General features: G+C 35.3%; 3 protein-coding genes across 3 annotated transcripts; all 3 read left to right on the top strand.

Annotated features, from left to right (window-relative positions):
• The first annotated feature begins 263 nt into the window (after positions 1-263).
• On the top strand, positions 264-3,058 carry clrn2 (clarin 2). The gene is made up of 3 exons (XM_051117579.1): positions 264-666; positions 2,039-2,218; positions 2,342-3,058. Exons 1-3 carry the CDS (start codon positions 414-416, stop codon positions 2,608-2,610), a joined length of 702 nt encoding a protein of 233 aa, XP_050973536.1. The 5' UTR covers positions 264-413; the 3' UTR covers positions 2,611-3,058.
• Positions 3,059-9,157: 6,099 nt separating this feature from the next.
• On the top strand, positions 9,158-10,927 carry exoc1l (exocyst complex component 1 like). The gene is made up of 3 exons (XM_051120851.1): positions 9,158-9,324; positions 9,550-9,713; positions 9,889-10,927. The coding sequence occupies exons 1-3, from the start codon at positions 9,204-9,206 to the stop codon at positions 10,153-10,155; spliced, it is 552 nt and encodes a 183-aa protein (XP_050976808.1). The 5' UTR covers positions 9,158-9,203; the 3' UTR covers positions 10,156-10,927.
• Positions 10,928-10,964: 37 nt separating this feature from the next.
• On the top strand, positions 10,965-27,049 carry smc2 (structural maintenance of chromosomes 2). The gene is made up of 24 exons (XM_051120838.1): positions 10,965-12,146; positions 13,211-13,360; positions 13,466-13,588; positions 13,837-13,875; positions 14,032-14,142; positions 14,256-14,300; positions 14,755-14,988; positions 16,869-17,018; positions 17,285-17,518; positions 18,807-18,966; positions 19,758-19,875; positions 19,968-20,106; positions 20,638-20,757; positions 20,865-21,069; positions 22,910-23,045; positions 23,138-23,262; positions 23,348-23,541; positions 23,681-23,824; positions 24,374-24,568; positions 24,646-24,846; positions 25,686-25,802; positions 25,909-26,069; positions 26,266-26,413; positions 26,501-27,049. The coding sequence occupies exons 1-24, from the start codon at positions 11,979-11,981 to the stop codon at positions 26,681-26,683; spliced, it is 3,600 nt and encodes a 1,199-aa protein (XP_050976795.1). The 5' UTR covers positions 10,965-11,978; the 3' UTR covers positions 26,684-27,049.
• Positions 27,050-27,788: the final 739 nt, after the last annotated feature.

Genomic DNA, 27,788 nt, shown 5'->3' with positions numbered 1-27,788 from the left:
CACAAAAACAAACATGTGTGTGTGTGTGTGTGTGTGTGTGTGTGTGTGTGTGTGTGTGTGTGTGTGTGAGTGCGCGCGCGAGGACAACTCTGGCAACCAAACCAAGCGAAGGCAAGTAAACTGTATAAGGTTTCGTTAGGTGATAAAGGAGATCCAGCTGACCGCTTTATATCTGGTTTCCTGCTCTTTCCCTAGCTCGCGTTCCTTCAGTTTAGTGTTAGGGTGTTTGGCTTATATTTGTTCACTTGTAGCAAATATACTGCAAACCGGAAGGCTGTTTGTAATGCAGTTTTAAACTTTATTGTACGTTACTGCAGAATTGACTCTCGCAGTAGCGGAGAGAGGCGGACGCCGCGCGGGGTCGTGTTACTCCGCGTCTTGCTTTTTATAGGAGGAATGGGGTGAGTAGTGAAATGCCAACTCTCTGGAAACAGATCGTGTTCTCCTTCGCTTCTATACTTAGCATCGGTTCTGTGGTACTTTTGGTTGTGGCACTGTCCACCGAACGCTGGATCACCGGAACCACACTGTGTCAGACAGGAGTGGATCTGGTGAACGCGTCTAGTCCGGAGCTAGAGCAGTTCACGGGACACATTTACTACGGCCTCTTTCAGGGCGGGAAAACACGAAGATGCGGGCTCGGGATCCGCCGCTCCAAAATATACAGTAAGAGCACTAACGTGTAGATTCAATACAGCTATAGTCAAAAGTTTAACTACACCTTGCAGAATGAGAAAAATGCATGTTGTTTTTTTATTTAGTATCTGAATAAGATAATTCACACAAAAGACTTTTACATATAGTCTACAAGAGAAAATGTTACTATATTTTACTAAAATTTTAAAATATTAATATACAGAAGGTTCAAATACTCACTGATGCTCCAGAAGGAAACACAATGCAGTAAGAGCCGGTGTGTGAAAACTTTTGAACAGAATGTGTACATTCTTCTTATTTTGCCTAAATATCTTTTTTTTTTCATTTAGTATTGCCCTTCACAAGCTACAGAAGATACTTACATGTTTCCCAGAAGACAAAATAAGGTGAATTTACCCTGATTTTCAAATTCAACAAGTTTGCACTCCTCGGCTCTTAATGCATCGTGTTTTCTTCTGGAGCATCAGTGAGAGTTTGAACCTTCTGTAATAGTTGCATATGAGTCCCTCAGTTGTTCTCAGTGTGAAAAAATGGATCTCAAAATCATACAGTCATTGTTGGAAAGGGTTCACAAAAATGCTGAAAAAAGAATTTGTGGGACCTGAAGGGACTCATGAACAGCCATCACTAAAAAAACAAAAACAAAAACACACAGCTGTGGATCATTCAGGTAACAACACAGTATTAAGAATCAAGTGTGCGTAAACTTTTGAACGGGTTCAGTTTTATAAATTCAACTATTATTTTCTTATGTGGACTATATGTAAACATCCTTTATGTGAAATATCTTACTCAGGTCAGTGCTAAATAAAAAATAACATGCATTTTGTATGATCCCTCTTATTTTGGTCAAATAATTAACATTTTGCAGATTCTGTAAGGTGTATGTAAACTTTATTGTACAGAAAACACATTTGTATATGACACTGTAGCTTATGCTTTTAAAGGTCTTTTAAGTTTGTTTTTGCAGTATGGCTCCATGTTGTTTGTTGATGTTATTGTTTTTAGACATTTATTAAACGCTTAATTTTTTTTTTAATATAAAGCACATGTATGATTTTGTTGGTATTTATGTTTATTTGTTTGATTATTGGTTTGACGCAACATAATATTAGTTCACAATATTACTGTTTTAATTTAAAACGTAGATTGAGTGAACATAAGAAAAACATTAAAAAATCCTACCAACCCCAAACCTTTTGAACAGTGGTGTATATTATACATATAGTGTGCATATATAGTCTAGTTTAGATATCTCTCTACATATATTAATATTAAAAGGTATCAAATATCTATCTATGCTTTTATAAAATGTGTAAATCCAATTTTGTGAGACCTAATTTCTGTTTCTCTCTCTGTGTCTTTCTCACAAATTCTGCAGTTTTTCCAAAGCTCATCAAAAAAATCAACAGTGGTCTTCACATGATCATTATTTTCTTCCTTTTCACTGCTATCGGCTTTGCAGTGGTCAGTTTAGCTTTCTGTATATATAATGCCAGAAAAGTTCCTTACCAATCTATTAAAGGACCTTTTGGCCTCTACATCTGGAATTTCATTGCAGGTAAGTCAACATAAAACATAATCAAAAATACAATGTTCTGGAAATCACCCCTAAATCAACAATGTTCCTTCATTACTTTTGATTTCTAATCATATGTCCATTCTTTTTAATCTCTTCCATCAGCTCTGTTCAGTGCAATGGGCTTTGCATGTTTCCTTGCAGCAATCCAGTGCCATCGGCTCACAGAACATGTGGCTAACTACCGCGAGAGCCTTTTCACCCTTGTGATTCTTGAGGAGAATCTTGGTTTCTCCTTCTGGTTGTGCGTTGCCAGCGCTGTAACACACGGTGCTAACATTCTTGTAGTAGCCTCCAGTAAAATTCATCTGCCTAAAATACAGACTAAGAAACCAGAGGAACCCACAGCCACCGGAGATGACTTTCTCTACTAAAGAACAAGGATGAGCTGAATGCAGGGTGAGAAAGGAGGCTGTGCATATGAGCCAAACAGAGCATTTACGAGACCCAGCATCTATTGAACCTGAGGTGATTCATGAGCTGATTTATGGCTATAGACTGTGGTAGTCATGAATTTCTATAAGAGCTTTATTACGTGGCAAATACATAAAGAGAAGATCACGTGAATATGTTGTTTGTTGTGAAGGACAGCAAAATGTTTCTTGACTGACACAGGTTATGAACAACTGCAGGGCTTCCAGACTGAAATGTGACATTGTGTATGTAATTTAAATGTTAAAAATTTTACAAGTTATATATTTATCTCATCTATATTTCAGAGCTGAGAAATGTACAGTATGTAATAATGCATCATTACTGTCTGATGTATAAGAATAAATAACTCACGAGTCAATATACTGTTCCCTTTTTGGCAATGACACAACATAAATGTGCTAAACATCATTATCACAGCAGAGTATGTAATAAACTATAACCAAATTCAATCTACCTTATTTTTCCCATAAGAGTGGGTGTGGCCATTTGGAAATTTTCTGGATCTGGTTTTCGCTCTCATCCACATCCACATATTTTTAGCTGTACAAAACAGCTCGTTTTGCTGCTTAATATTACAAATTGGTGCGTCTTAACATATTATTTTAATGTATTATCTGAATCACGCTGGTTTGTAGTGCAAACAGTTTTACCATTTACTGCACATTGTTATTCTTCTCATTATTTCCCTATACAGTGTTTTCACGACACGCCATCAATCAACCATATTGGCAGCACTGAACATAAGCAAAGCCACTGAACCAAATTAAAGTCACATATGAGACCCTGGACCACAAAACCATTCATAAGGGTCCAATTTTTTTGAAACTGAGATATATACATCATCTGAAAGCTGAAAAAATAAGCTTTTCATTGGTTTATGGTTTGTTAGGATAGGACAATATTTGGTCGATATACAACTATTTGAATATGTGGAATCTGAGGATGCAAAAAAAATCTAAATTTTGAGAAAATCGGCTTTAAAGTTGACCAAACTAAGTTCTTAATAATGCATATTACTAATCAAAAATTAAGTTTTGATATATTTTACAGTAGGAATTTTACAAAATATCTTCATGGAACATTTACTTTACTTTATATGATTTAGCAGCTTCCACACTGTTTTTCTGTGTTTTAGACAGCATAAATTAACAGAACAATGTATTTAGCAGTACATTTACCGTGCAGTCCATGCTGTTGTTTACATCCGAGTATCCTAGTAAAAATAGTCGGCCGTGGATAAGACTGGAAGCTAGACATATAAAATTTACAAATGATTGCGTCCACTCTCTAGGGAAGAAAAAGGTGGATAAGCTGCGTGTTGTTTACTTTTAATTCAGTACGTCTATAAAGAGAAAAAAATAACTATGATAAACTTGGCGGATCGGTTATAGTGACATCCAGTTCACAAATGAATCTTGATCAGTTCGGTTCCTTTGAATCTGCACCAGTGTTTCCAACTTATTTTCAGGGAAAGTTGCTAAAGGCAGGACAATTTGTTGCTAAAAGTTGCTAAATGACGTTGTGATGCCATTATTAAACATATCTTCTTTCAAATCTTATAGCTTGGTGAGGCAGCAATATATGAAGTGCACGTTTTGACCAACAGAGTGCACCATTGTAGCGGTTTTAACAAATGCAGGCCTGATTCACATTATTGTGTCTTATGGGACAGGATAGGTATTAGGCTCCGCTGAACTCTTACAAATGTTTTGTACACCATATACTTGCTATGAGATGTAATAAATAAGCAAATTCAAATAAGATTTAAGTAAAAATGAAATACATTGAAAAAAATGTTCAGTTCAGTTACAAAAATCATGTATTGTTGCAAATATAACGAAAATAAGTACAAATAAAATCATTTTTGGAGCTGATTTCATGTGACATCCCACTTTATTTAATTAGACAAATAAATTGTGAGAATACCCCACCGATAAATAAACAGTAAGGCTATTAAGGCTATTAAATAGCAGTAACAAACTAGTTTTTGTTACTACAATGAAATTAGTAAATTGGTATTACCAACCATTGTCATCAAAAAATCGAGAAAATTGCAAAAAGTGAAAAGAAGTGGTATTACGGATGAAGGTTAATGGAAACCACAACTGGCAAATTGGTAAATATTGCATTGTGCTTGATGTTTGGATGCATTTTTGTGGGAAGAAGCGGATGGAAACGTGTGGGCGAGACACTTCTATCCCACAGCACTCAACCATTAGCATCACACTCATATAAGCATGAAAATCTAATAGAACTGATCCCTGGACATAAACGTAGTCCCTTTGTGTCAGTTATTGACATTTGCTCATTGGAAATTATTGATTACATTCTTTCCAGAGAACAACAGACAGAGTAAATCTGTGTGCAAGTGAATTCCATACACAGAAATGATGAATATAAAATCAAAACTGTGGCTTGTTTTATGAATCCATATAAATGTGCGAGTAGTGTTTCTGCAGTGATCAAAAAGGCTCTCGAGATTTTGAGAGGAAATAAATCCTCATAAATATATCTTTATGATTCTTTTTGCAACCTGTTGCTTTTTGTGGGCTGTTTGGCTTTTTGCTGTTTAACACAGTATTAGAATAATATTTTCCATGTTTTTAAGAAAATAAAAAATAGAAAAAGTCAGAATTACGAGATATAAACTCAGAATTGTGACTGTTTTTTCTCAGAATTCTGGGTTAATATCTCACAAGTCTGACTTTTTTTCTTAACATTGCAAAATGTTGACTAAGAAGTCAGAACTGTAGGATGTTCACTATTATTTTGTGAAGAAAAGTCAGAATTGTGAATTACAAGCTGGCAATTGCAAGAGAATAAAGTCCAAGTTGCAACTGAGGTTTGCAAAACTGAGGTGCATGCTAATATTTTCACCTATTTTATTGAGATAATGTTGTTATAAAGTTATGGCCATGACATGCGTAGTTTTGCACTGTAAATGCTTTAGTTTCCCGAAGGAACCTCATTTTGTTTTAGTCCATTGACTATGATGTAGAGTACATTTGGAAATCCTTGGATTCGTTCCCGGCGCAGTTTACTGGACCAAATCAATAAAGTATATCTTGGAGTACCTCAGAGCATCCTATTGTTTTCCCCTAGATTCAGACTCCTTTGGCATAATAATAATAATAATAATCAAAAAATCAAAATCACTGTATGGTGAATAAGTCTTTACAGTTCTGTCCATCATGCAACTACTCTGTACTTCCGTTCAGTGTGAACTTTACATAGATGTAGTCTTCAGCTCCACAAAATAAAGTGAAGATGAAGTACTGGTGCAGAGGTTTATCTGTGCTTTGGTGTTCTGAGACACCATAATATGGATATAAAAGCACTATAGACCGGATGCAAACCGCCATTTAGCTGAGCTTTTATCTAAAGTGACTTTTTTATACAATAAACGTCAGCGGCAATCAACCAACATTTTTGAAAACAAGTCAAATTCTGTTCTACAGAAGTCAATACATGTTTGGAATGACATTAGAGTGAGTATCACTTCAAGCCATTACTACTCCATTACCTAAGGAAATGCACATGGGAGAATAAAAAACACTAATTTTCCACCACATGACCATCCTTTAGAACCTTGTAACAGCAGCCACAAGTAAACCATCAAAGACCAACTAAAAGCTTCTCTGAAGACCAAAAGCAGTGGTCATTTCCTCAGTTTGGACACTGGGTAAGTTGTGCCTGAGTGTACAGACTCAGACAGCTGAATTTTGTAAATGATTTATCTGTTGGCCTTCTTAAAAATGGTTATCAAGAAGGCCTTTATAGCCACCAAAACATCTTTATCAGATGCAGTCAGAACACTTGTTTGTGTGAACGTGTTTTGGACTATAAATTATGCATCTGTAGATCCGCTGGATATCGAATCTTTGTAGGTTGATGGGGCCACAGTCAATACGTAGGCTATCCCTGTAGAGATTATAATTATAATGGGTTCTAACTGCATCTCTTATGATGGAGATTTAAGAGGGAAATGTGTTTTCATAACTAATGATGTATTTTCCCCCAAGGCCATTTTAGTACAATCAGTCATGGCTCATCTAAGCCAGGATTGAGTTTGTTTGTGTGTGTGTGTGTGTGTGTGTGTGTGTGCCTGATCAGGTTATAAAACATTAAAAGCATCCACATGCAGGTTAAGAAAAAGGGCCAGAGAAAATTCAATAAAGAACATAGATGAAATGAAGAGGAACAAATGTATGAGACCACACATGATTTCAGGCTTGTACTGTTGGAGTACTGTATTATTGTGAATACAGCAAACAAAAACAGATTTTATAAAATGCATAAAATATTATTTGGTGGGGGGAAACTTTCAAGGTGACATATTATGAAAATCTGACTTTTCCCAGCCTCAGAGGAGAGCTGTGGATTTATTGATTTATTTACTGTATATTATGCTGCTGCCACACAGATCTAATATAAACATGAATTTCTTTCCCAGCTTTTTACCTTCACAGATATGACTGACTGTTTTGTATCTCATGTGTGTTTTTAATACAAACTTGTGTATATTTGACAGTTTAAGCACAATAAGTCATAAACGAGAACTTAGTTTAGTACTCACATGTCGTGTAACAGCCACTTTCTGTGTGCGTGCTTCGAATGGGTGCATTCAGAAAACCCTATATCATAAGTTTAAACTAATATGGTTTGAAACGTATGATTTCAGTGCGATAGATATGACAATAAAAACCAAACGATGGTTTTAGCAAAGTATCTGAGGTATGAGCTGTAATGGCACAGCTATATTCTGGAAAAGGAAAAAAATTTTTATATATATATATATATATATATATTCTGGAAAAGGGGGCGGAGAGCATCAGCAGCTCATTTGCATTTAAAGAGACCTGCACAAAAGCAGCGAGTTTCTGCTTCTACTCAAAATAGGCATTTTCAAAATGATGTAATAAATTATCTGTGGGGTATTTTGAGCTGAATCTTCACAGACACATTCTGGGGACACCTGAGATGTATATTACATATTGTAAAAAGGAGCATAATAGGTCACCTTTAATGTGTCTGTTTATAAGCAGGAAATCTAATGTAGAGACAAATGTTACGCAAGTGTTTGCTACTTTATTTGGTTTTGAATCCATTGCATAATACAATAGTCCAAAAATGTATTATCAGCTATTAGTTTGATTTAATCTGGACATATGTGACCCTGTACCACAAAAGCAGTCATAAGGGTCAATTTATTTAAAAAATAAATAAATAAGCTTTCAGTTGATGTATGGTTTGCTAGGATAGGACATACAACTATCTGAAAATCTGAAATCTAAAGGTGCAAAAAAATCAAAATGTTGAGAAAATTGCCTTTAAATTTGTCCAAATGAAGTTCTTAACATATTAATGCATATTATTAATCAAAAATGAAGTTTTGATATATTTACAGTAGGAAATTTACAATTTACAATATCTTCATGGAACATGATATTTACTTAATATCCTTATAATTTTTGGCATAAAAGAAAAAATGATCATTTTGACCCATACAAGGTATTTTTGGCTATTGCTACAAAAATACAAAGACTGGTTATGTATGTCCTGAGGTATGCCATTCTGAAAAATCTTAAACATAATTATGTAAAAAGATTTATGGCAACAAAATCTATTAAAATTATTTAAAAGAATAGTTTACCCAAGAATGATAAATAATTAGCTGAAAATGTATTCAGCCTCAGGCCATCCAAGATGAGTTTGTCTCTTCATCAGAACAGATTAGGAGAAATTTGGATCCTCTGTAGTGAATGGGTGCCGTCAGAATGAGAGTCCAAACAGCTGATAAAAACATAACAAGAATCCACAAGTAATCCACAAGACCCCAATCCATCAGTTAACATCTTCTGAAGTAAAAAAGCTGTGTGTTTGTAAGAAATAAATCCATTGTTAAGGTGTTTTTAACTTCAAACCATTGTTTCCCACCAAAATTCAAGAGAAAAAAAAACTTCTTCCCTGTTGTCCTCTCACATCAAAATCCACTGACATATTTGTTAAAAACTGTTTTTGCTTGTAAACATACAGGTTTTCATTTCATACAACATTAATTGATGGACTGTGAATTACTTGTGGATTATTGTGATTATTGATCCATTGGTGAGCAAGTGATGTGATGCTAAATTTCTCTGTTTTGAAAAAAACAAACTCATCTACGTCTTTGATTGTCTGATTTTAGTTAAACTATTATTTTAATGATGATTCCTGACACATCCATATAAAAGCTTCTAAAACCATATTTCACCTGTTGAAGTAGATTATTTTCCTTCAGGAAAGTTTTAAAAAGTGTAACTGAATTTATAACGTAAAACCTCATTTGAATTTTGAAAATGCAAAGAAGGTACAGTTTCATCTGTCAGCTGAGAGTGGGAGAGTGGGAGAGTGAGAGAGAGAGAGAGAGAGAGAGAGAGGAGGGCGATAAACCCTGCAAACCAGATCCACCTCAAGAAACCATTTTATCCCTCACTCTGCTTTTGCTCTCTCTCACACTTAAATTAATTTTCTCTCTTGTTTTCTGCCTGAGATGTCGTCTCTGCTGAGAGAGGAGATGGAGAGAGTCTTGTTCAGACCGGAGGGACAGAAGCTGGAGGAGTTTATAGAAATAGAGGAGCAACAGCAGGGGCGACATTTTCTCTGCGTTTATAGTAAGAAATATATATTTTTCACAATTATTTGTGGTTACATGTGCTACATTATTTTAGAAAATTGATAAGATACTAAAAAAAAAAACCTGTGGGTTCATCTGGGGACAGGGTCAGATATTGTTTGTGAAGGAGGAAGATTTTAAAAATACAGACCTAAGTATGCTTTGTGGTTGATGTGGTTTGACGAAGGGATGTAATAAAAATACAAAACCAATGTGTTTTTAGTATCTAAGGATAAAGAAGCTCTGATCTCAGTTGTCCTGTGTCGGAGGGTTAAGCATTCACGGACCAATAAGCTGCAGAAATCTGGGCTGGAGGACAGTTATGAAAAAACAGAGACTTGGGCCCTGGAAGACCTGCTTATTCTGGATGGTAGAGATCCAGATTCTGTGAGTTGAGTTTAGCATTCATCCTCCTCCAATTTATGATTATACATACATACTACGTAACTGCTTAAAAAACATTTTAAGGCTAAATCTGAGATAGACTTTATATTAACGATGCTGTTGAGTTGTAATATATTAGTGGAATCTGTGTTTAGTTTGCATATCTCTGGTGTGTTAGGATGATCCCTGTTTCTTGATGCATTTCAACACGGTGCGGTCCGTCAGAGCAGTGAGCTGTGCTGCAAAATACACTCTGGCCCGCTGTCTGCTGTCCCTGAGCAGGAAGTATCACTACACGGCACTAAAACTTAAGAACTATGACTGGACGTACATTCAGCCCACTGCAATGTATTCAGATCGTGGTGACTGTATTGTCCTTGCGCAGATCTGTTTCTATGCCTTTAATCTGGTGTGTCTGTCCTTATGTCCTGTGCCCCTGGCATAGAGCTATTTTGATTAGTCTTCTTATTTTAGGTTATTTCTTTTAAACTGGTCCTAAAACCTCAACTCTTGATGTTGACAATAAAAAGTTAATTTCGGTGTAATCTGTAATACCCTTAGGGAGTGTATAAAGACCAAGCTTTGTGTTTTGAGCACTTAGCCATGCTTTGAGCACTCAGACCTAACAGTAACCGTAACATAACTCCACAGTGTGGTGAAATTTAATTTGTGCTTGTGCAAATGCAACACAAAAGGGTGTTTCTGGTGAGTAATGATGTGACTTGAATATTAAGAATTTGTATTTATTTATAAATGTTATAAATGGTACATTTGTCACGGTTTGCATGTGTTTTAGCTAATTCATTAAGCAAGCAAGCTATACTAATGTATTTAATCATTCCAAAAAGTGAAACTGTGAGACAAACTTGTGAATTATAACAGCATACACTGTTTTAATAATCTTGTCATCTGGTAAAAAATGTACTGTTTTCTTATTTGTGAACCTGGACCACAAAATCTGTCATAAGTAGCACGGGTATATTTGTAGCAATAGCCAACAAAACATTGTGTGGGTCAAAATTATCAATTTTTCTCTTATGCCAAAATTCATTGGGATATTAGGTAAAGATCATGTTCCATAAAGATGTAACTTTCTTACTGAAAATATATAAAAACGTAATTTTTGATTTGTAATATGCATTGCTAAGAACTTCATTTGGACAATTTTAAAGGCAATTTTGACAATATTTTATTTTATTATTATTATTATTTTTTTTTTTTTTGCACCCTCAGATTTTCAGATAGTTGTATCTCGGCCAAATATTGTCCTATCCTAACAAACAACAACAACAACAACAACAACAAAAAAATTGACCCTTATGATTTGTTTTGTGGTCCAGGGTCACATTTCTTCTGCAGTGAGCTTTACATGTTGAATAAAACACTGTGACATTGCAATGGTATTGCAAAACATATATCAGTTATTTATGTTCTAATTTTAACAAATGGAAAATTTTCAAAATATTTGTAACTGTGTGCAAGACGGCTTTAAATGTTTGCATGCATAATATGCTATAATATGTTTAGTATCAAAGGATTGCATCTTGTGAGGTATTAAAAGAAGGCAGTTTTATATCATATGAACGGGGAAATGTAACTTACAGCTGCTTACCAAATAAGTATATAAATGGTAACAAAATATTTGAATTGGGATTATAATGTTTATATTTCGTGAAAGAACAGCTCGTGATAACAGAACAAGCACAACTAAGTTAGACTATGTAGCAAATATAATTTACCGGTCATTACACAAAAATAGAATGACGCGACTGGCCAGAATCAACTGTTCCATTCAGTCGTGTAATAAAATATTATAAAATTACGTAACAAGTTAAATGTGTAATACACTCCGCTGTTTTTGAACTTAATGCACAAATGACACTTGAGTCAAACCGCCCTGTTGACGTCATACACGCGTCAATGTTTTGGGTCCATGAACGGGGTGGCTAAAAAGTAGCCTGAATTACTAGAATAATTTGATTTCACTTCTAATGGCAATGCGTTGTTTGTAATGAATATGAATTCTTGCAAAATAAACTATCATTTTGATTAAATATATGCAGGATTCGAGTGAATTTATTTTTTTGTAACCTAACGAGTAATTTGAAGCTGGTCACAACGGCGTAGCGGACACGCGCCTGGCGCCAAATTTCAAGTTTGGATGGTTGAACTGAAAGCAACGCCGAAGTTCTTTGAGCTTGTTGTCACGGAAAATACAGCAGTGTGTAGCGTTTTTATTTTATTTTACGCATACGGTGCTGGATCGAAATGTACATAAAGTCTATAGTACTAGAGGGCTTTAAGTCCTACGCCGAAAGGACGGAGATTAACGGATTTGATCCGTTTTTTAACGCCATCACTGGACTGAACGGCAGCGGAAAGTCAAATATTCTGGACTCCATCTGCTTTCTGCTGGGGATTTCTAACCTATCACAGGTCAGTTTTAATACATGAAATATTATATGCACGTATTCATATGTATACCTGTAGCAGCTTTTTAATGGCTGCGGTTTATGTATTTGTTCGTAATTGTTTGTGCTTATTTAAAAAACAAAACAATGTTTGTTTTGTTCTATAAATCTCTTGTATGACAACAACAACATACAATATGCAAACAAACAAACAAAAAAACTTAAAAGTTAATTAGCACAGATGTTTTCAGTATAATAATCGAGTATACTCAGTTTACACTACCACTACGAAGTTTTTGAACAGTAAGATTTTTTGTTTTTTTCCGCTCACAAGCAGAAGTAATATTGTGAAATATTTTTACTATTTTAAAATAAATGCTTTCTATTTGAATGTTTTACATTTTCAGCATCATAACTCCAGTCTTCATTGTCACTTGATCATTCAGAAATCATTGTAATTTGCTGAATAGATGAATAGAGAGATCCGAAGATCAGCATTTATCTGAAATAAAAAGCTTTCGTTACATTATTCACTATACCATTCAAAAGCTTGGAGTCAGTATCATTTAGAAATTATAGAAATTAATACTTTTATTTAGCAAAGATGCTTTAAATAGGTCAAAAGTGATGATAAAGACATTTATAATGTTATAAAGATTTCAATTTCAGATAAATGCTGTTCTTCTGAACTTTCTATTCATCAAAGAAACCTGAAAAAATTCTACTTAGCTGTTTTCAAAATAATAATAATAAAATGTTTTTTTTTAAGCAGCAAGTCAGAATATTAGAATTATTTGAAGGATTATGTGACTGGAGTAATAATGCTAAAAAATCAGCTTTGAAATCACAGGAATAAATTACATTTTAAAATATATTCAAAAAGAAAGCAGTTATTTTAAAAAGAAAAATATTTAAAATGTGTACTGTTTTGCTGTACTTTGTATCAAATAAATGCAGGCAGAAGAGACTTCTTTAGAAACATTAATTTTTTTCTGTAATGTGTGCAATATATATATATTCTCGTATGTAAGAAGGTGTCAGAATTTAAAAACTAAAATGTAATACTGTTTGTTTTGTTAAATCTTGTAGGTTCGTGCCACTAATCTCCAAGATCTGGTGTACAAAAATGGTCTGGCTGGGATCACCAAAGCAACTGTGTCCATCACCTTTGACAACTCCAACAAGAAACAGAGTCCACTTGGGTTTGAGACGCACGATGAGATAACCATAACACGACAGGTATTCAGATTGAGATCAGTGTCTGCTCCACACTCTTACTGATGGCTAATAACCAACGTCAAAGACTGAGTTACACAGTTTATAACATTATGGTTTGTGTTGCAGGTGGTCATAGGTGGGCGCAACAAGTACCTCATCAACGGTGTGAATGCAAATAACCTGCGAGTCCAGGATCTGTTTTGTTCAGTTGGCTTGAATGTCAACAACCCTCACTTTCTGATCATGCAGGTAACCACCATAATACACTGATTTAAGACTTCTCTTAAATCATTTCTGATTTTTTTCTTGACCATAGAAATTTCATTTTGTGAATGGCTGTTGCAACTTATTTTACTGGTGTAATGTGATGATTTGTCCTCTAAAATAATTACCAAGTAAATAGGTTTCATTTTAGTGTCATGTTTTTAGATAAATAAGCAATTGTGTCAGTTGAAGTTATGGTTGAAGTTCCTAATCACTCCTGTTGTTTATTTCAGGGGAGAATCACCAAGGTCTTAAACATGAAGCCTCCTGAGGTAAGATGTTTGTCATTTGAATGTACATGGTTGTGATCTAAGCACATTTTAGTCTTGTAATAAAGCTTCCAAGTGAATCCACCATCTTAGATGCAAGTTCATTTTTTTTTTCTCCCTGTGAATGTGGAAATAATTGCACCATGTTTTTATTCATAGATTCTGGCCATGATTGAGGAGGCGGCAGGTACCAGGATGTACGAATGCAAGAAGATCAGTGCTCAAAAAACTATTGAGAAGAAAGATGCCAAGCTGAAAGAGATTCAGACTGTGTGTACTTTTCTTTAATTATACTTTACATAATTTAAATGACCCAACAATTGGAACATCCAGCAATTTCATATTATGGAGACTTTACCTTTGTATGTTTGTGTGTGAGACAGATCCTGGATGAGGAGATCACCCCTGCTATGGAGAAACTGAAAGAGGTATGTGTTTAAAAAAAAAAAAAGTATTACCACTATTTAGGGATAGTTAATTGCAAAAATATAAAATCTTTTGTTTAAAAAACAAACCTCATGTGGTATTACTTTGTTCTGTGAAATGCAAAGGAAATCTTAAACTGAATATTAAATTAATAATAAATAGCTTATTTATAATTCATTGTATATATGTATATTACATTTGTGTTATTAGATAATTATGTATTATTTATGCATTTATCATATACATAATGAAGTGTTCAGTTATTAATAAATTATGTGTTCTAGAGGCTATACATTACTTTATACCGCTGTATCTTAATGTGCTACTATGAACAGCATGTTGTTTTCCATTTAAGTTTTCTATTATCTTCAGTGCCTTACTGTGGACTGAATACATATGACTTATACAGTATATGCTTATCTGTGTTGCATCCTATCCGTCTCCCTTGCTTCTCAGGAACGTGCGTCCTACCTGGAGTACCAGAAGCTCATGCGTGAGATCGAGCACTTGAGTCGACTGTATGTGGCGTACCTGTTTGTGTGCGCTGAGGAGACCAAGCTGAAGTCTACTGAAGACCTGCAGGAGATGCAGAGCTCAATTGCACAGCTGCAGGAGAACATGAAACAGAATGAGGCCAAAGTGAAGGAACTGAGTGCAGAGATACAGGAGCTGGAGCGCAGGAGGGACAAGGTAAGCAGCAGAGCAGACAATAGAGAACAGGAGCATGAAGCAATGGGCTTGTTAAGTGATGTAATGCGTCCAACAAACTCACCAATGAATGCTGTTTTTGGGTCCAAACCCCAACTCATTTGACTTGAGAATACCATCTCAGCAGCCATTTGTGAGCACTGTTTATTCATATTCAATATTTAAGCTAATCGTTTTTTATACAGTGTATACAGTCTCAGTGCTCACAGCGTTCCAAACAATAATACAAATAATTTTCATATTTATTTATTTATATTTATATTTATATTTTCATTGTCTGGCTATCTGGGATTTCGGTATGGAGTTAAAAGGTAGGATTATAATTTTTTGATAGTATTATATCACGTTGTGAGTGTATAATTACTACCGTTTGTTATTTTTATGTGTTATCTGATGGACCAGAAAGTCACAGAAGAGGTGACACTTGACTTCAGACAAGTGAATAGTGTATTATTATTTTTTCCTCCTTTCTTTCTTGTCAAGTGTTTTGTGACATTCCACATAAACAATGATATGTGCATGTCAAAGGCACAAAATAATGTATTAATGTGAAATGCAAGCCACATGGTATGTACATAACTGCTCAAAATTTTGGATTTGGATAGACAGATTAAACTAGAAAGCAGTTTTATATATTAAACTAGAAATTATTTTAAATTGTAGTAATATTTGACATCTACTTTTTTTGCTGTATTTTTGATCAAATAAATGCAGCCTTGGTGAGCATAAGAGACTGAGTTGCCCCAGGTTTGCCATATTCAAATCTAGGTTGAAGACCTTTTTTTTTTTTTTTTTTTTTTCTGTTTAGTTTATGGTGTTGCTTGAGTTTAGAGGGTGTTTAAGTTGTAAGACTTGTTCTATTTTAATTCTTTTTTTCTTTTTTACTTTGCTAATTCTTTTTCAGGTTTTTGTTTCTTTTACTGTTTTTAGTGATTGTACAGCACAGTTGTTGTTTTTAAATGTGCTTTATAAATACATTTTTAAAAAGCTCATTTAATTTTTGCACAGGAATAGGAATTTACACAAGACTTTTTTTTTTTACACTTTTGAGAGTGAAAGAGAGAGGGCACGCGGTCATTCATTCGTGCTGTTTGTGAAATTACGGCTGACATAAGGTTTTCAAATTACTTTCTAAGTTATTAAATGAAGAAATATGAATTGTACCTCACTTTCAACATTACAATTATATATATAAAAAATCTGGTTGTCTTTTTTTTTTGTTTTGTTTTAACTATGTCTTTTTATAGATGTATAGTTCCCAAACGTTTTTTTTTTTTTTTTTTTTTTTTTTTTTTTACCTCATTAAAATAGTTTGAAAAGGCCACTTTAAGGTTAAACTTGAAGTCTTTTTGTCAGACAAATCAACAAATGGTTAGTAGCTTTTTGTTTTTCCCCTGTATATGTACATGTGATCTTGACATCCTTTTTACTTCAGCTGCATTTGCTGTGTAGATTTTGCAGTGTGAAGAAGGTTAAACTGTTCTGTGTGGGGAAAAAAAAAACTGTCTCTGATTTATTAGAAATGATCTGTGGTCCTTTTGAAACACATTTAAGGTCTAGAATTGGACCGCAGTCTGTTAAATGATGTGGTGACCTTTAATTTAAATAGGTAAGGTTTCTTTTACCTGAACAGGTTTGGTAATCGTGTATTTGTCCTGTGGAGACTGAAGGTCTGTAATAGAGGGTGGAATGGTGGGTAATGGACTGGCAAAAGTATTAAAATCTTTGTACGGGAAAAGATTTTTGAATTTTTTATGATGCAAATTGATACCTGTTAGAAAAGTGTGCGGTTGATTGATTGAATATTTCTGTCTCCTGTTGTATTCCATTAGCATGTCTCATATCTGTGCCTGTCTCTCTAGGAGGTTGGGGGGGTGTTAAAGACTCTGGAAGAGACCTTGTCTGAAGCGCAGAGAGTGGACACAAAGGCCCAAAGCGCTCTGGATCTGAAGAAGCAAAATCTGAAAGATGAGAACAAGAAGAGAAAGGAGCTGGTTAAAAACATGGAGGAGGTATTCAGGATTCAGTTGTGTATTCAAATTGCTTTTAGGTACCATCTATTTATCTAAAAATTAGTTTCTAAATATCTAAACTACAAGTGGAATGAATATTTTTAAAAGCTTGCCAAAACTTATTGCAGATAAAATGGTATAGATTTAATACACATTCCTGTAGAGCTGGGGGGAAAACTGTACTTTATTGTATATGCCTCAAGGTAATGCCAGAAATCAGTTTCTTTTTAGATAAAATGATATAATGCTAACTTGATTTGAACTAGGATAAGAAGATGATGTCAGCTAAAGAAGTGGAGGTTACCAAGGCTTTGGATCGGCTGAAGGCCGTGCAGGAGGAAGGGCAGAAGGATGCAGAAGCGCTGGAGGCGGCTCAACAGCATTTTAAGGCCGTGTCAGCTGGTCTCTCTGCCAATGAAGATGGAGCTGAAGCCACACTTAGTGGCCAGATGATGACCTGCAAGAATGACATGAGTAAAGCTGAGACAGAGGCCAAACAGGTACCCTTTTTGACCTCTAACTTTTGTCAGTAAATCCAGGGATTATAGTGATGTAGGACTGTTTGTCCACTGTATACTTTAAAAATGCTGATCTCTGTCCATACTGTGTTAGTACTCGGATCAGTAAGGCCTCAAAACTATAGACCAGTTTGGAGTAGATGTCACCGTTATCACTTGCAGCTGCACGTGCATTGTGGTGGCAGAAAAACACTGGCAATAAGTGGAGTGAAACGGGTAAAATCCATGGAATAAAAGAATGTATTGTTGTACCTTTAGATTTTAGAATCCGAATACAAATAATTTTTTATAGAATACTGTCATCAAAAACACCATTTGAAGCTAAATGCAGACGTTTAAACGCAGACTAATGGATGAAACCTCCTGTGATTACTCTACTTTTAAAGCATTAATTTGATTTAAACCATAGGTATACATTACATTTATATAGTTACAGCATGAAATACTATTCAAACCTATAACATTTTGCATTTACCCATTTTATCGCAAATAGAAGTTTATATCTCATATTTTAGACTTTATAACTCGATTTAACTCAACAATAACAAGTTTGTTAATTCTGAGGGGGAAAATGCCAGAAGTATGGGATATAAACTGAGCCGAGGGGAAAATAGACAATGACAAGTTGATTTTTCTTACCAGAATTGTAGATATAATAGAAGATATAATCTTGGAATTGGGAGAATAAAATCAAAATTTTGAAATACAAACTTACAAATTACCTTTTTTATTCTATTATTCCATGGCTTCAATAGACTTTCACTTGAAAACTAATTTTCTGCCACCAGAAAAAGTCACAAAAAAGTCATTGTTTGCAAACACAGAATTTGTCTGTAACCAACAACTTTTTTGTTTATTATATGTTTGATTATTATTGGTTAGAAATGCACTACTGTTGAAAGATTTAGGGTTGGAAAGCAAACTTGTAAAAAAAAAAAATTGTAATCGATTGGCAGCCATGGGATTATAAGATTCTATCTGACGTTTTTGTCAAAATTGAGTTATTTACATATTCTTATTTTGTGACAACTTATTTACATTGTGATGTTTCTTTTGTAAGCAGCGAATTGTTAAAACATTCTTACAATTTATAGTAAGGTAATTTAATATGCTTTTATATTACTGTAATTGCAAAGGTAAATTTTCAGCAGCCGTTACTCGAGTCTTTACCGTCACTTATAAGAAGTTTAATGCATTCTTTCTTTGTAAAAGTATTAATGTAAAAACTTTAGAATGGACCGATTGTAAATGCTTCTGTTCTGTCTTTTAGGCTCAAATGAAACTGAAACACGCTCAGCAGGAGCTGAAGACTAAGCAGGCTCAAGTCAAGAAGATGGACAGTGGCTACAAAAAAGACCAGGACACATTTGAGGCTTTGAAGAAATGCATAGAAAAGCTAGAGGCTGAAATGAAGAAACTCGACTATGAAGGTACTAAACGTATTTTGTATGTAACTGTCGTTGAATTAGATTACCTGAAGCCTAAAAAGGTGAATTGTAAATTTAAAAGAGACCTATTATGACCTATTACAAGATGTAATATAAGTCTCAGGTGTCCCCAGGATGTCTCTGTGAAGTTTCAGCTCAAAATACCCCAGAGAACGTTTATTTTATGGTTTTTAAAATGCCTATTTTGAATATAAGTAGAAACGCGCTGTTTTCGTGCATGTTTTTTTAAATGCAATTGAGTTGCTGCTCCCACCCCCTTTTACAGAATAGGACTGTGTGTTTACAGCTCATACCTCAGATACTCTACAAAAAAAGCATCTGTTTGGTTTTGATTATGATGTCTATCTTGCTAACATCATGCGTTTTAAAGCCATAAGATTAAACTTCTGATATATGATTTTCTGAGCGAATACATCCAAAGCATGTGCACAGAAAGCGGCTGTCTCACAGTATGTGAGTACTAAACTAAGTTCTCTTTCATGTCTTAATGCGCTTAAACTGTCAAATACACACAGCTGTGTATGTCAACAGTTGTGGCCGGGACCTGTAAAATGTGACACTGCTTATGATTTATGGGGATTAAAAAAAGGAGTGTGTGGATTTTTATTTTTAATATTATAGGGTGGTTGTGTACACACACTGCCAACACACATTTATGTTCAACAATATGTAAATTGAATTTTGCATAATAGGTGGCCTTTAAAACTTAATACAGAAATAAAGCATTGTGTGAAATTTAAAAGCATTTTAAGTTGATTGACTTGTGTGTTCAGATGGACGAGAGGAGGGTCTGTTGGAGCAAAAGAGGCAGTGTTCACGAGACGTCATTCAGCTCAGAGAAGCCTATGAGTCCCTCATGGGCCAGTTCCCCAACCTGCGCTTCGAGTATATGTATGCAAGCCATTTGCATCTAGACTCATTTCTTATGTCATTTATACGCTTTATTCATTCATTTAATCTGTTGGTGCTGTGTGTGTTTGTAGGGACCCAGAGAAAAACTGGGACCGCAGTAAGGTGAAGGGTTTGGTGGCGAATCTTTTCACTGTGACTGATGTGTCAAACGCTACAGCTCTGGAGGTGGTTGCTGGTGGTCGACTCTATAACGTAGTTGTTGACAATGAGGTGAGGCTTACTTTATGATAGACGTAGGGGTGACTATTGATTATATTTTTTGTTCATACACTACCATTCAAAAGTTCAGTCAGTTTTCTTTTTTTTCTTATTTCTTTAATACTTTTATTCAGCAAAGATGTAATAAATTGATCAAAAGTGACAGTTAAGATATTTGTTACAAAACATTTGTATTCATCAAAATATTAAGCACCACAACTAATTTCAACGTTGATTATAATTAGAAAACTTTCTTGAGCACCAGATCAGTATATTAGAATGATTTCTGAAGATTGATGTGATATTGAGGACTGTAGTAATGGCTGCTGAAAATTCAGCTTTGCCATCATAGTAGATTTTAAAAGGTATTAAAATAGAAAATGATTATTTTGTGGTGTAATATTTCTCAACATTGCCATTTTAATGGTATGTTTAATGTAACCTTGGTGAGCATAAGAGACATAAAATTTTACCTTCAACTTTTGAATGGTAGTTTATTATTTAACAAAATAATATTTTGGTTTAAAATTTGCCTATTTGCAGGTTACTGGGAAAAAGCTTTTGGAAAAGGGTGAACTGAAACGCAGATACACCATCATTCCTCTGAACAAAATCTCAGCACGTACCCTCAATGACAATGTAGTGCGCACTGCCAAAAACTTGGTGAGAGCTCTGCTAATGAACTGTTGTTGATTTAATTTTTATTTGTTTAAAATATTCTCAGTGGGATTTTGTTTAAAGTCAGGAAACCCATTTGTTTTGTGTTGCAGGTTGGACCAGATAATGTGCACACAGCTCTCTCATTGGTAGGCTATGAATCAGAGCTGAGGAAGGCCATGGAGTATGTTTTTGGGACTACGCTGGTCTGTGACAGTTTGGACAATGCTAAAAAAGTTGCCTTTGAAAAAGGCGTGAGCACCAAAACTGTTACGCTTGGAGGAGACGTGTTTGATCCTCAGGGAACACTGACTGGAGGTTTGTATATATGTTTATAACTATTCAGACCCATTGTCAGTTTACTCTGTTTACTAGATTACAGCTTTTGTATAAGTCCCCATGAAATCAAAATTAAAGTGTTTTGGCTTTTAGTATGAATATGTTAACCTTAAGGTTATCTAGAAGTTAGTGTGCTACAAAACAAAACAAAAAAAATCACGTTTAAAAGATATAAGCATTCAAAACGTACAGTCTCTCACTTCTGCCAATATGAATTAAATTTTGATGACATCACCCTGCACTTCAGCTTCTCATCAAACTTTGTCCAATCAATGCCTTCTAGAATCTGTAGCATCCCACCCCATACACTGTAAACTGATTTTGAAGCTGCGGCTGAGATCAGTCACTTGTGATAGTATTTTCTGTATGGTGAATGGCAAGTAGTGCACAATTTAGGTGATGGGGAACGATTTAGACAGTGTGAATATGCTTTCGATTGGGGCAAATGAGGTCGGGTTTTGTTGTCAGACAAGTTGCGGCAGCAGGCATAGTCTACTCTGGACTTTGGTTCCAGTCCAGAGACGCAATAGCACGGAGTGGATCATATGGCAAGTTGGCATATATTAAATGCTTTTAAAACTACACAGCCTCAGCCCAAGCAGATATAAATAAAACGCAATTGGCTACTTTAAACTGCGAGCAGGGCTGCTCGATACGTCCTGTCCTATCTTCCTGTTTCAGCTGAATTACGTCACCACATAAAATAACGCTGTGTGTTTCAAGGCACTTCAGAGAATCTGACTTATTTTTTCTTTTAAAATCAGTTATTTTCAGTTAGTTGTCAGTTAATTTTTCATCTTATCGATTTGATTTCAGCTACATTTTTAATTTCCAAAAATGATTTTAAATAGCTTTAGTTAACATTAATAACATCATTACCTTTTCTTCATGGGTTTTGTATGGAAGCCTGTTTCCACCACTGAATAAAAAATAAAAAGAGGTAATTGCGACTTTGTATCTCATAATTCTGACGCTTTTCTCACAATTGCGAGTTTACATCTCACAATTATGACTTTTTTTTTTTTTCACTCAGAACTCGTGAACTTCCAATAGCAAAAAAAAATTCAGAATTATGAGATCAAAAGTTGTAATAAACTCAAAATTGTGACAATCTTGCAATTTTTTTTTTTCATCAGAATTTTGAGTTTGTATATCACAATTCTGACTTTTTCTGGCAGTTGTGGGATATAAATTACAATTCTGACTGTTTTTCCTTAGAAATGTAAAATTTGACTTTAGAATTCTGAGTTTAACACAATTGCAAGTTAAGTCTGAATTGTGAGATATAAAGTCAGAGTTGTGAGATATAAACTTGCATTTCTGAGGGGAAAAAAAAGTCAGAATAGACTTTGAGAAGTCTTAATTACCTTTTTTATTTTTTATTCAGTGGTGGAAATGGGCTTCTATAGTTCTGTGAGATTTACCCATGAGAATTAAATTTTGAATATATTGTTTGAAGTATTCAATCTCAGTCACAAATATTTTGCAGAGCAGTCAAAGCTTTAAGTTTTAGAGCTCAGTGCATTGCAGATTTACGCTATTTGTTACTATATACAATTTATCAGTTCATGCATACCCTGGGAGTTGACCCATTTGCCGTTTGTCCTATGTGTATATCACCATTATACTTGCCCCCTAATCTGTAGTTCTCACCATCACCATTAGCCACTAAAAACCCATATTGGTGGACCACTATTTACAATCTGATTAATGGTACCTGTGGGCTTTTTATCCAGAAGACAGATGAGTTTACAAGGCTCAGTAGAACATTGTGTTCTCTAATAATTATTATTATGTGTGTGTGTGTGTGTGTGTGTAGGAGCGCGTGCTCAGACAGCCTCTGTCCTATCTAAACTCGCTGAGGTGAAGGACATTCAGGACAGTCTGAGGGCTAAAGAGGCAGAACTCACTGCGGTGGAGTCTGAGCTCAGCAGCCTCAAAGGAACAGCTGAGAAGTGAGTCCATAATACAACTTCTCAAAATTCTCACTGGCCAATTATAACAAAAGCACCAGACAAAAGACTCGAACGTTGCTGGTCTTTTTCAGATATCGTCAGCTGAAGCAGCAGTTGGACCTGAAGACTGAGGAGGCTCGGATCCTGGAGACCAAACTTCAGCAGAGCTCCTTCCACAAGCAACAAGAGGAGCTGGAGAACCTGCGCAAGACCATCGGTACACACAAATACCACTTTTTACTGAATATGGATCATTGTTGGTTATGCCGGTCTTTAACTATCGGGGTGTTCTGTTTCTTTAGAGGAGTGTGAGGAAACGCTGCAGAAGACAAAGGAGGTTCAGAAGAAGGCAGAAGAGAAGTACAAAGTTCTGGAGAACAAGATGAAGAACGCAGAGGCAGAGAGAGAGAAAGAACTGAAAGCAGCCCAGCAGAAACTCAACCAGGCCAAGAGCAAAGCAGATGCCTACAACAAGAGACTGAAAGAGAAACAGCAGGTACTTTCACTTTACTATGCTACGTATCAGGCTCCAGACTGATCAAAGTTATGTCTGCACTAGTCACGTCATGCCACAACAGCTAAAAGCTGGGTACTTTTTGGGGGTTTTTTTGAAGCCACCTTTCTTTCTTTTCTAGGAGGCAGATGCAGTAGCTCTGGAATTGGAGGAGCTGAAAAGAGAACAGGCTGGATATGAGCAACAGATTCAGGCTGTAGATGAAGCTCTCAAAGCCATACAGGAGCAGATTGACACCATGTCCACTGAGGTTTTGGCCAATAAGGTACAAAAACAACTACTTTAACAGTTTCCTAGATATTTTGGGCAGGCTATCCCCTAAAAATGAACATGGTCTTTTTACGTTCCTGTCATTCTAAACTTGTGACTTTATTCTGTAAAACACAAGATATTTTAAAATGTTGGTAGCAGTTCTGACTTTTTTTCTCAAAATTGTGAGATACAAACTTTTAAAGTTATAAAGTACAATTCTGAGAGGAAAAAAGACTGATATGTTCTCAGAAGTGTATGTTATAAAAAAAAAAGTCAGAAAAAGTTACAATTGTGAGTTTATATCACAAAATTCTGACTTCTCACAAATTACAAGTTTACATCTCACAAAATGTTGGTAAATAAAACAGTTTTGGTTTCTACTGACAAAAATACAGTGGAAGTCAATCAGAAACGAAACTGGTTCACACCATTCTTTAAAATATCTTCCGTTATGTTTCTGAAAACAAAAATCATACACGTTTTTTGTTTTTGGATGGGCTGTCTTTTTAAAAGTGTTGCCTTTAGTGCCATAAATGTTAACTGTGACTTTGTGTGTGTTTAGGAAGCAGTGCGTGTTGCGCAGGAGCAGCTGTCCCAGCAAAAGGAGGTTATTCTGGGACAGGAGAGGGAGATTAAGGGAAAGAGCGGAGAAGCAAACCGCCTGCGAGAGCAAAACAACGATGCTCAGCTCAAAATTAAAGAGCTGGAACACAACATCAGCAAACACAAGAAAGACAGTGCTGATGCCACAGCCAAGGTTAGAGGAAATTAACGAGACCATTAGAGACTGGAGTGTTGTAGAGGAGAGTGTATCTAATGTTTGTGTTTGTTTAGGTGGCCCGCATGTTAGCTGAAAATGACTGGATCTCCTCTGAGAAGCATCTCTTTGGCCAGCCCAACACTGCCTACGATTTTAAGACCAACAATCCCAAAGAGGCTGGACAGAGGTTGAAGAGACTCGAGGAGACTAAAGACAAGCTGGAGAGAAACGTCAACCGCAGGGCCATGAACATGCTCAGTGAGGCTGAGGAGAGGGTATGATCTTTGACTTCTTTAGTGAAAGTGCTGTAAAACATGTTATTACGAAACTGCATCAAATATAGATGAGAGTAAAAGAGCAGAGGTAAATCTAGGGAAACTTGAGATCACGTCTGGGACTTTTCACCCCAGAATCAAAAGAAAGAGATAATTTAATTTTAAGGATTTTGACAATTTTCTTATTGCTGTCTTTTTAAGGCTGTATCTTATATCTTACACGTTTTTGCCATTTGAATAAAAAAAATAAAAGATAATTATAACTTTTTATCTCACAATTATAACTTTTATTCTCAGAACTTTGAGAGGAAAAACTAGCAATTGTGAGATATAAAGTCCAATTCTGAAAGGGAAAAAAGACTACGATCTCAGAATTGTGACTTTATCTCTTCTGATTTTATAACTCGCAATTGCATGTTATAAATTCAGAATTGCGAGATGTAAACTCAAAATTCTGCCTTTTTCAAAAATTGAATTTATACCATGCAATTCTGAGAAAAAAAGTAAAAATTGCAAGCTTGTATTACAAATTTCTGAGGAAAAAAGTAAAAATTGTGAGTTTATATCATGCAGTTCTGACGAAAAAAAAGGTCAAATGCTAGTTTATATCATAATTTTGAAGCAAAAATTGCGAGGTTATATCACAAAATTCAGAGGGGAAAAAAGTCAAAATTGCGAGTTTATATTGAGGTGTCTTAGATGTTTTTATAATATTTGAACCAGTTCCAGCTGTGATATTTTATTATTTATAGCAACTTCTGTTAGAAATAATTTATTATTATTATTATTATTATTATTATTAGTTATAGATACTGTAATAACACTGTTCCTCATTTCAGTACAATGATCTGAAAAAGAAAAAGAGAATTGTTGAGAATGATAAAGCCAAAATCCTGGAAACAATTGAAGAATTGGACCAGAAGAAGAATGAGGCTCTGAATGTAGCATGGCAGAAGGTAAAATAACCACCCATGACCCATTCAGTTTTTACAACTACAACTAGTAAGAAAAACATCAGACAATCATAATACATCTGGCTCAATACGATGTGTTTAATTGCAGGTGAATAAGGATTTTGGGTCCATATTCTCCACGTTGTTGCCTGGGGCAAATGCCCGTTTGGCTCCTCCTGAGGGGTGTGGTGTCCTGGATGGGTTGGAGTTTAAAGTGGCTCTAGGGAACACCTGGAAAGAGAACCTGACAGAGCTCAGCGGGGGTCAAAGGTCAGCTTTTGCCAAGTCTTTTGCTAAAAGTGGCATGGTGCTTATTCCTAAAATCAATAACCATTTTGGTTATGACTCTCCAAGTCAACATTTGTTGGCCGCAGATCCATTAGAGCATAAGATTGTGGACTGGTTACTGCATATTTCCTAGTACGTGCTGCCCATTGATCATCTGATGCGTTTATGCATGTTTTAGGTCTCTGGTGGCACTCTCTTTGATTTTAGCTATGCTGTTGTTCAAACCTGCTCCCATTTACATCCTGGATGAAGTGGATGCTGCACTTGATCTCTCACACACGCAAAACATCGGACAGATGCTGAGGACACACTTTACACACTCACAGGTAATACACATACTCAAAACGAGCTATACATTCATTTTCCAGTGCATCAGTAATGGCTTTTGTTCATTTTTTTTTTTTTTTTTGCAGTTTGTTGTTGTGTCGCTGAAAGACGGTATGTTCACCAATGCAAACGTGCTCTTCAAGACCAAATTTGTGGACGGCATCTCCACGGTCACTCGCACGGCTCAAACACATGAGGGAAAGGTTTTGGCCCAGCGCACACAGGAGAAAGCCAAGGACAAACGCCAGCGACAGATACTGGCCAGCTAAACACACTTGCTATATTGCACAAATGTTTCAAGCCAGATATATTAAGCTTTTATTACTTGCAATTGAGGAAATGAAATGGTATATTTAATATTGTTAGTACTAAAAGCTTTTTTGATACATCAGATTTGTGCATCTAATGCTTGTGGAATTGCTCTGTAAATCACCTCTTTCCATTTCCTCTTTTAAAATGCTGTTGTATTCACAATTTTTCTCTACTTTATTAATTGACATTACGCAGTGTAGTTGCTATGCTACTTTTTAAACCTGTAAGTCTCATTTTTCTCTCTCTGTACGCTGTATTTCATTATATTTGTTTGTAGAGTGACTTTTTGTCTTTTCATACTTTGCAAGCTGGTTTTGTATAAATAAAATGTCAAAAAACATGGTGGTTTCAGAAATTGTCAAGACATTCTGCCAAAATGTACATTTAAGAGAATTGAGAGAGTTGAAAAATGGTGATTTAATATTTGATTATTTATATATATATATATATATATATATATATATATATATATATATACATACATACATACATACATACATACATACACACACACACACACACACACACACACACACACACACACATTTTGCCACTGAAGTCTGTTTAAAGGCAGTTAAGAGAATTGTTTCTAAACACATAAATGTTAGAACATTTTACAAAGACTAAACTATTAAGTTTTGAATTGTGGAGTTAGACCGTTAAAGGAGTGGTCCACTTCCAGAACAAAAAATTACAGATAATTTACTCACCCCCTTGTCATCCAAGATGTTCATGTGTTTTTTTTTCTTCAGTCGTAATGGAATTTTCTTCATATAGTGGACTTCTATGGTGCCCTTGAGTTTGAACTTCCAAAATGCAGTTTAAATGCAGCTTCAAAGGGCTCTAAATGATCCCAGCCTAGGAAGAAGGGTCTTATCTAGCGAAACAATCGGTAATTTTCTAAAAGAAATTACAATTTATATACGTTTTAACCTCAAGTTCTCGTCTTGTCTAGCTCTGTGAACTCTTGTGTTACGGTTCAATACAGTTAGGGTATGTCGAAAAACTCCAATCTCATTTTCTTCTCCAACTTCAAAATCATCCTACATCGCTGTTTTACCT

The sequence above is a fragment of the Labeo rohita genome, chromosome 1 (assembly GCF_022985175.1).
Source record: "Labeo rohita strain BAU-BD-2019 chromosome 1, IGBB_LRoh.1.0, whole genome shotgun sequence".
NCBI lineage: Eukaryota > Metazoa > Chordata > Actinopteri > Cypriniformes > Cyprinidae > Labeo > Labeo rohita.
The sequence above is the reverse complement of the archived record's forward strand: the minus strand, read 5'-3'. Positions and strand labels throughout refer to the sequence as shown.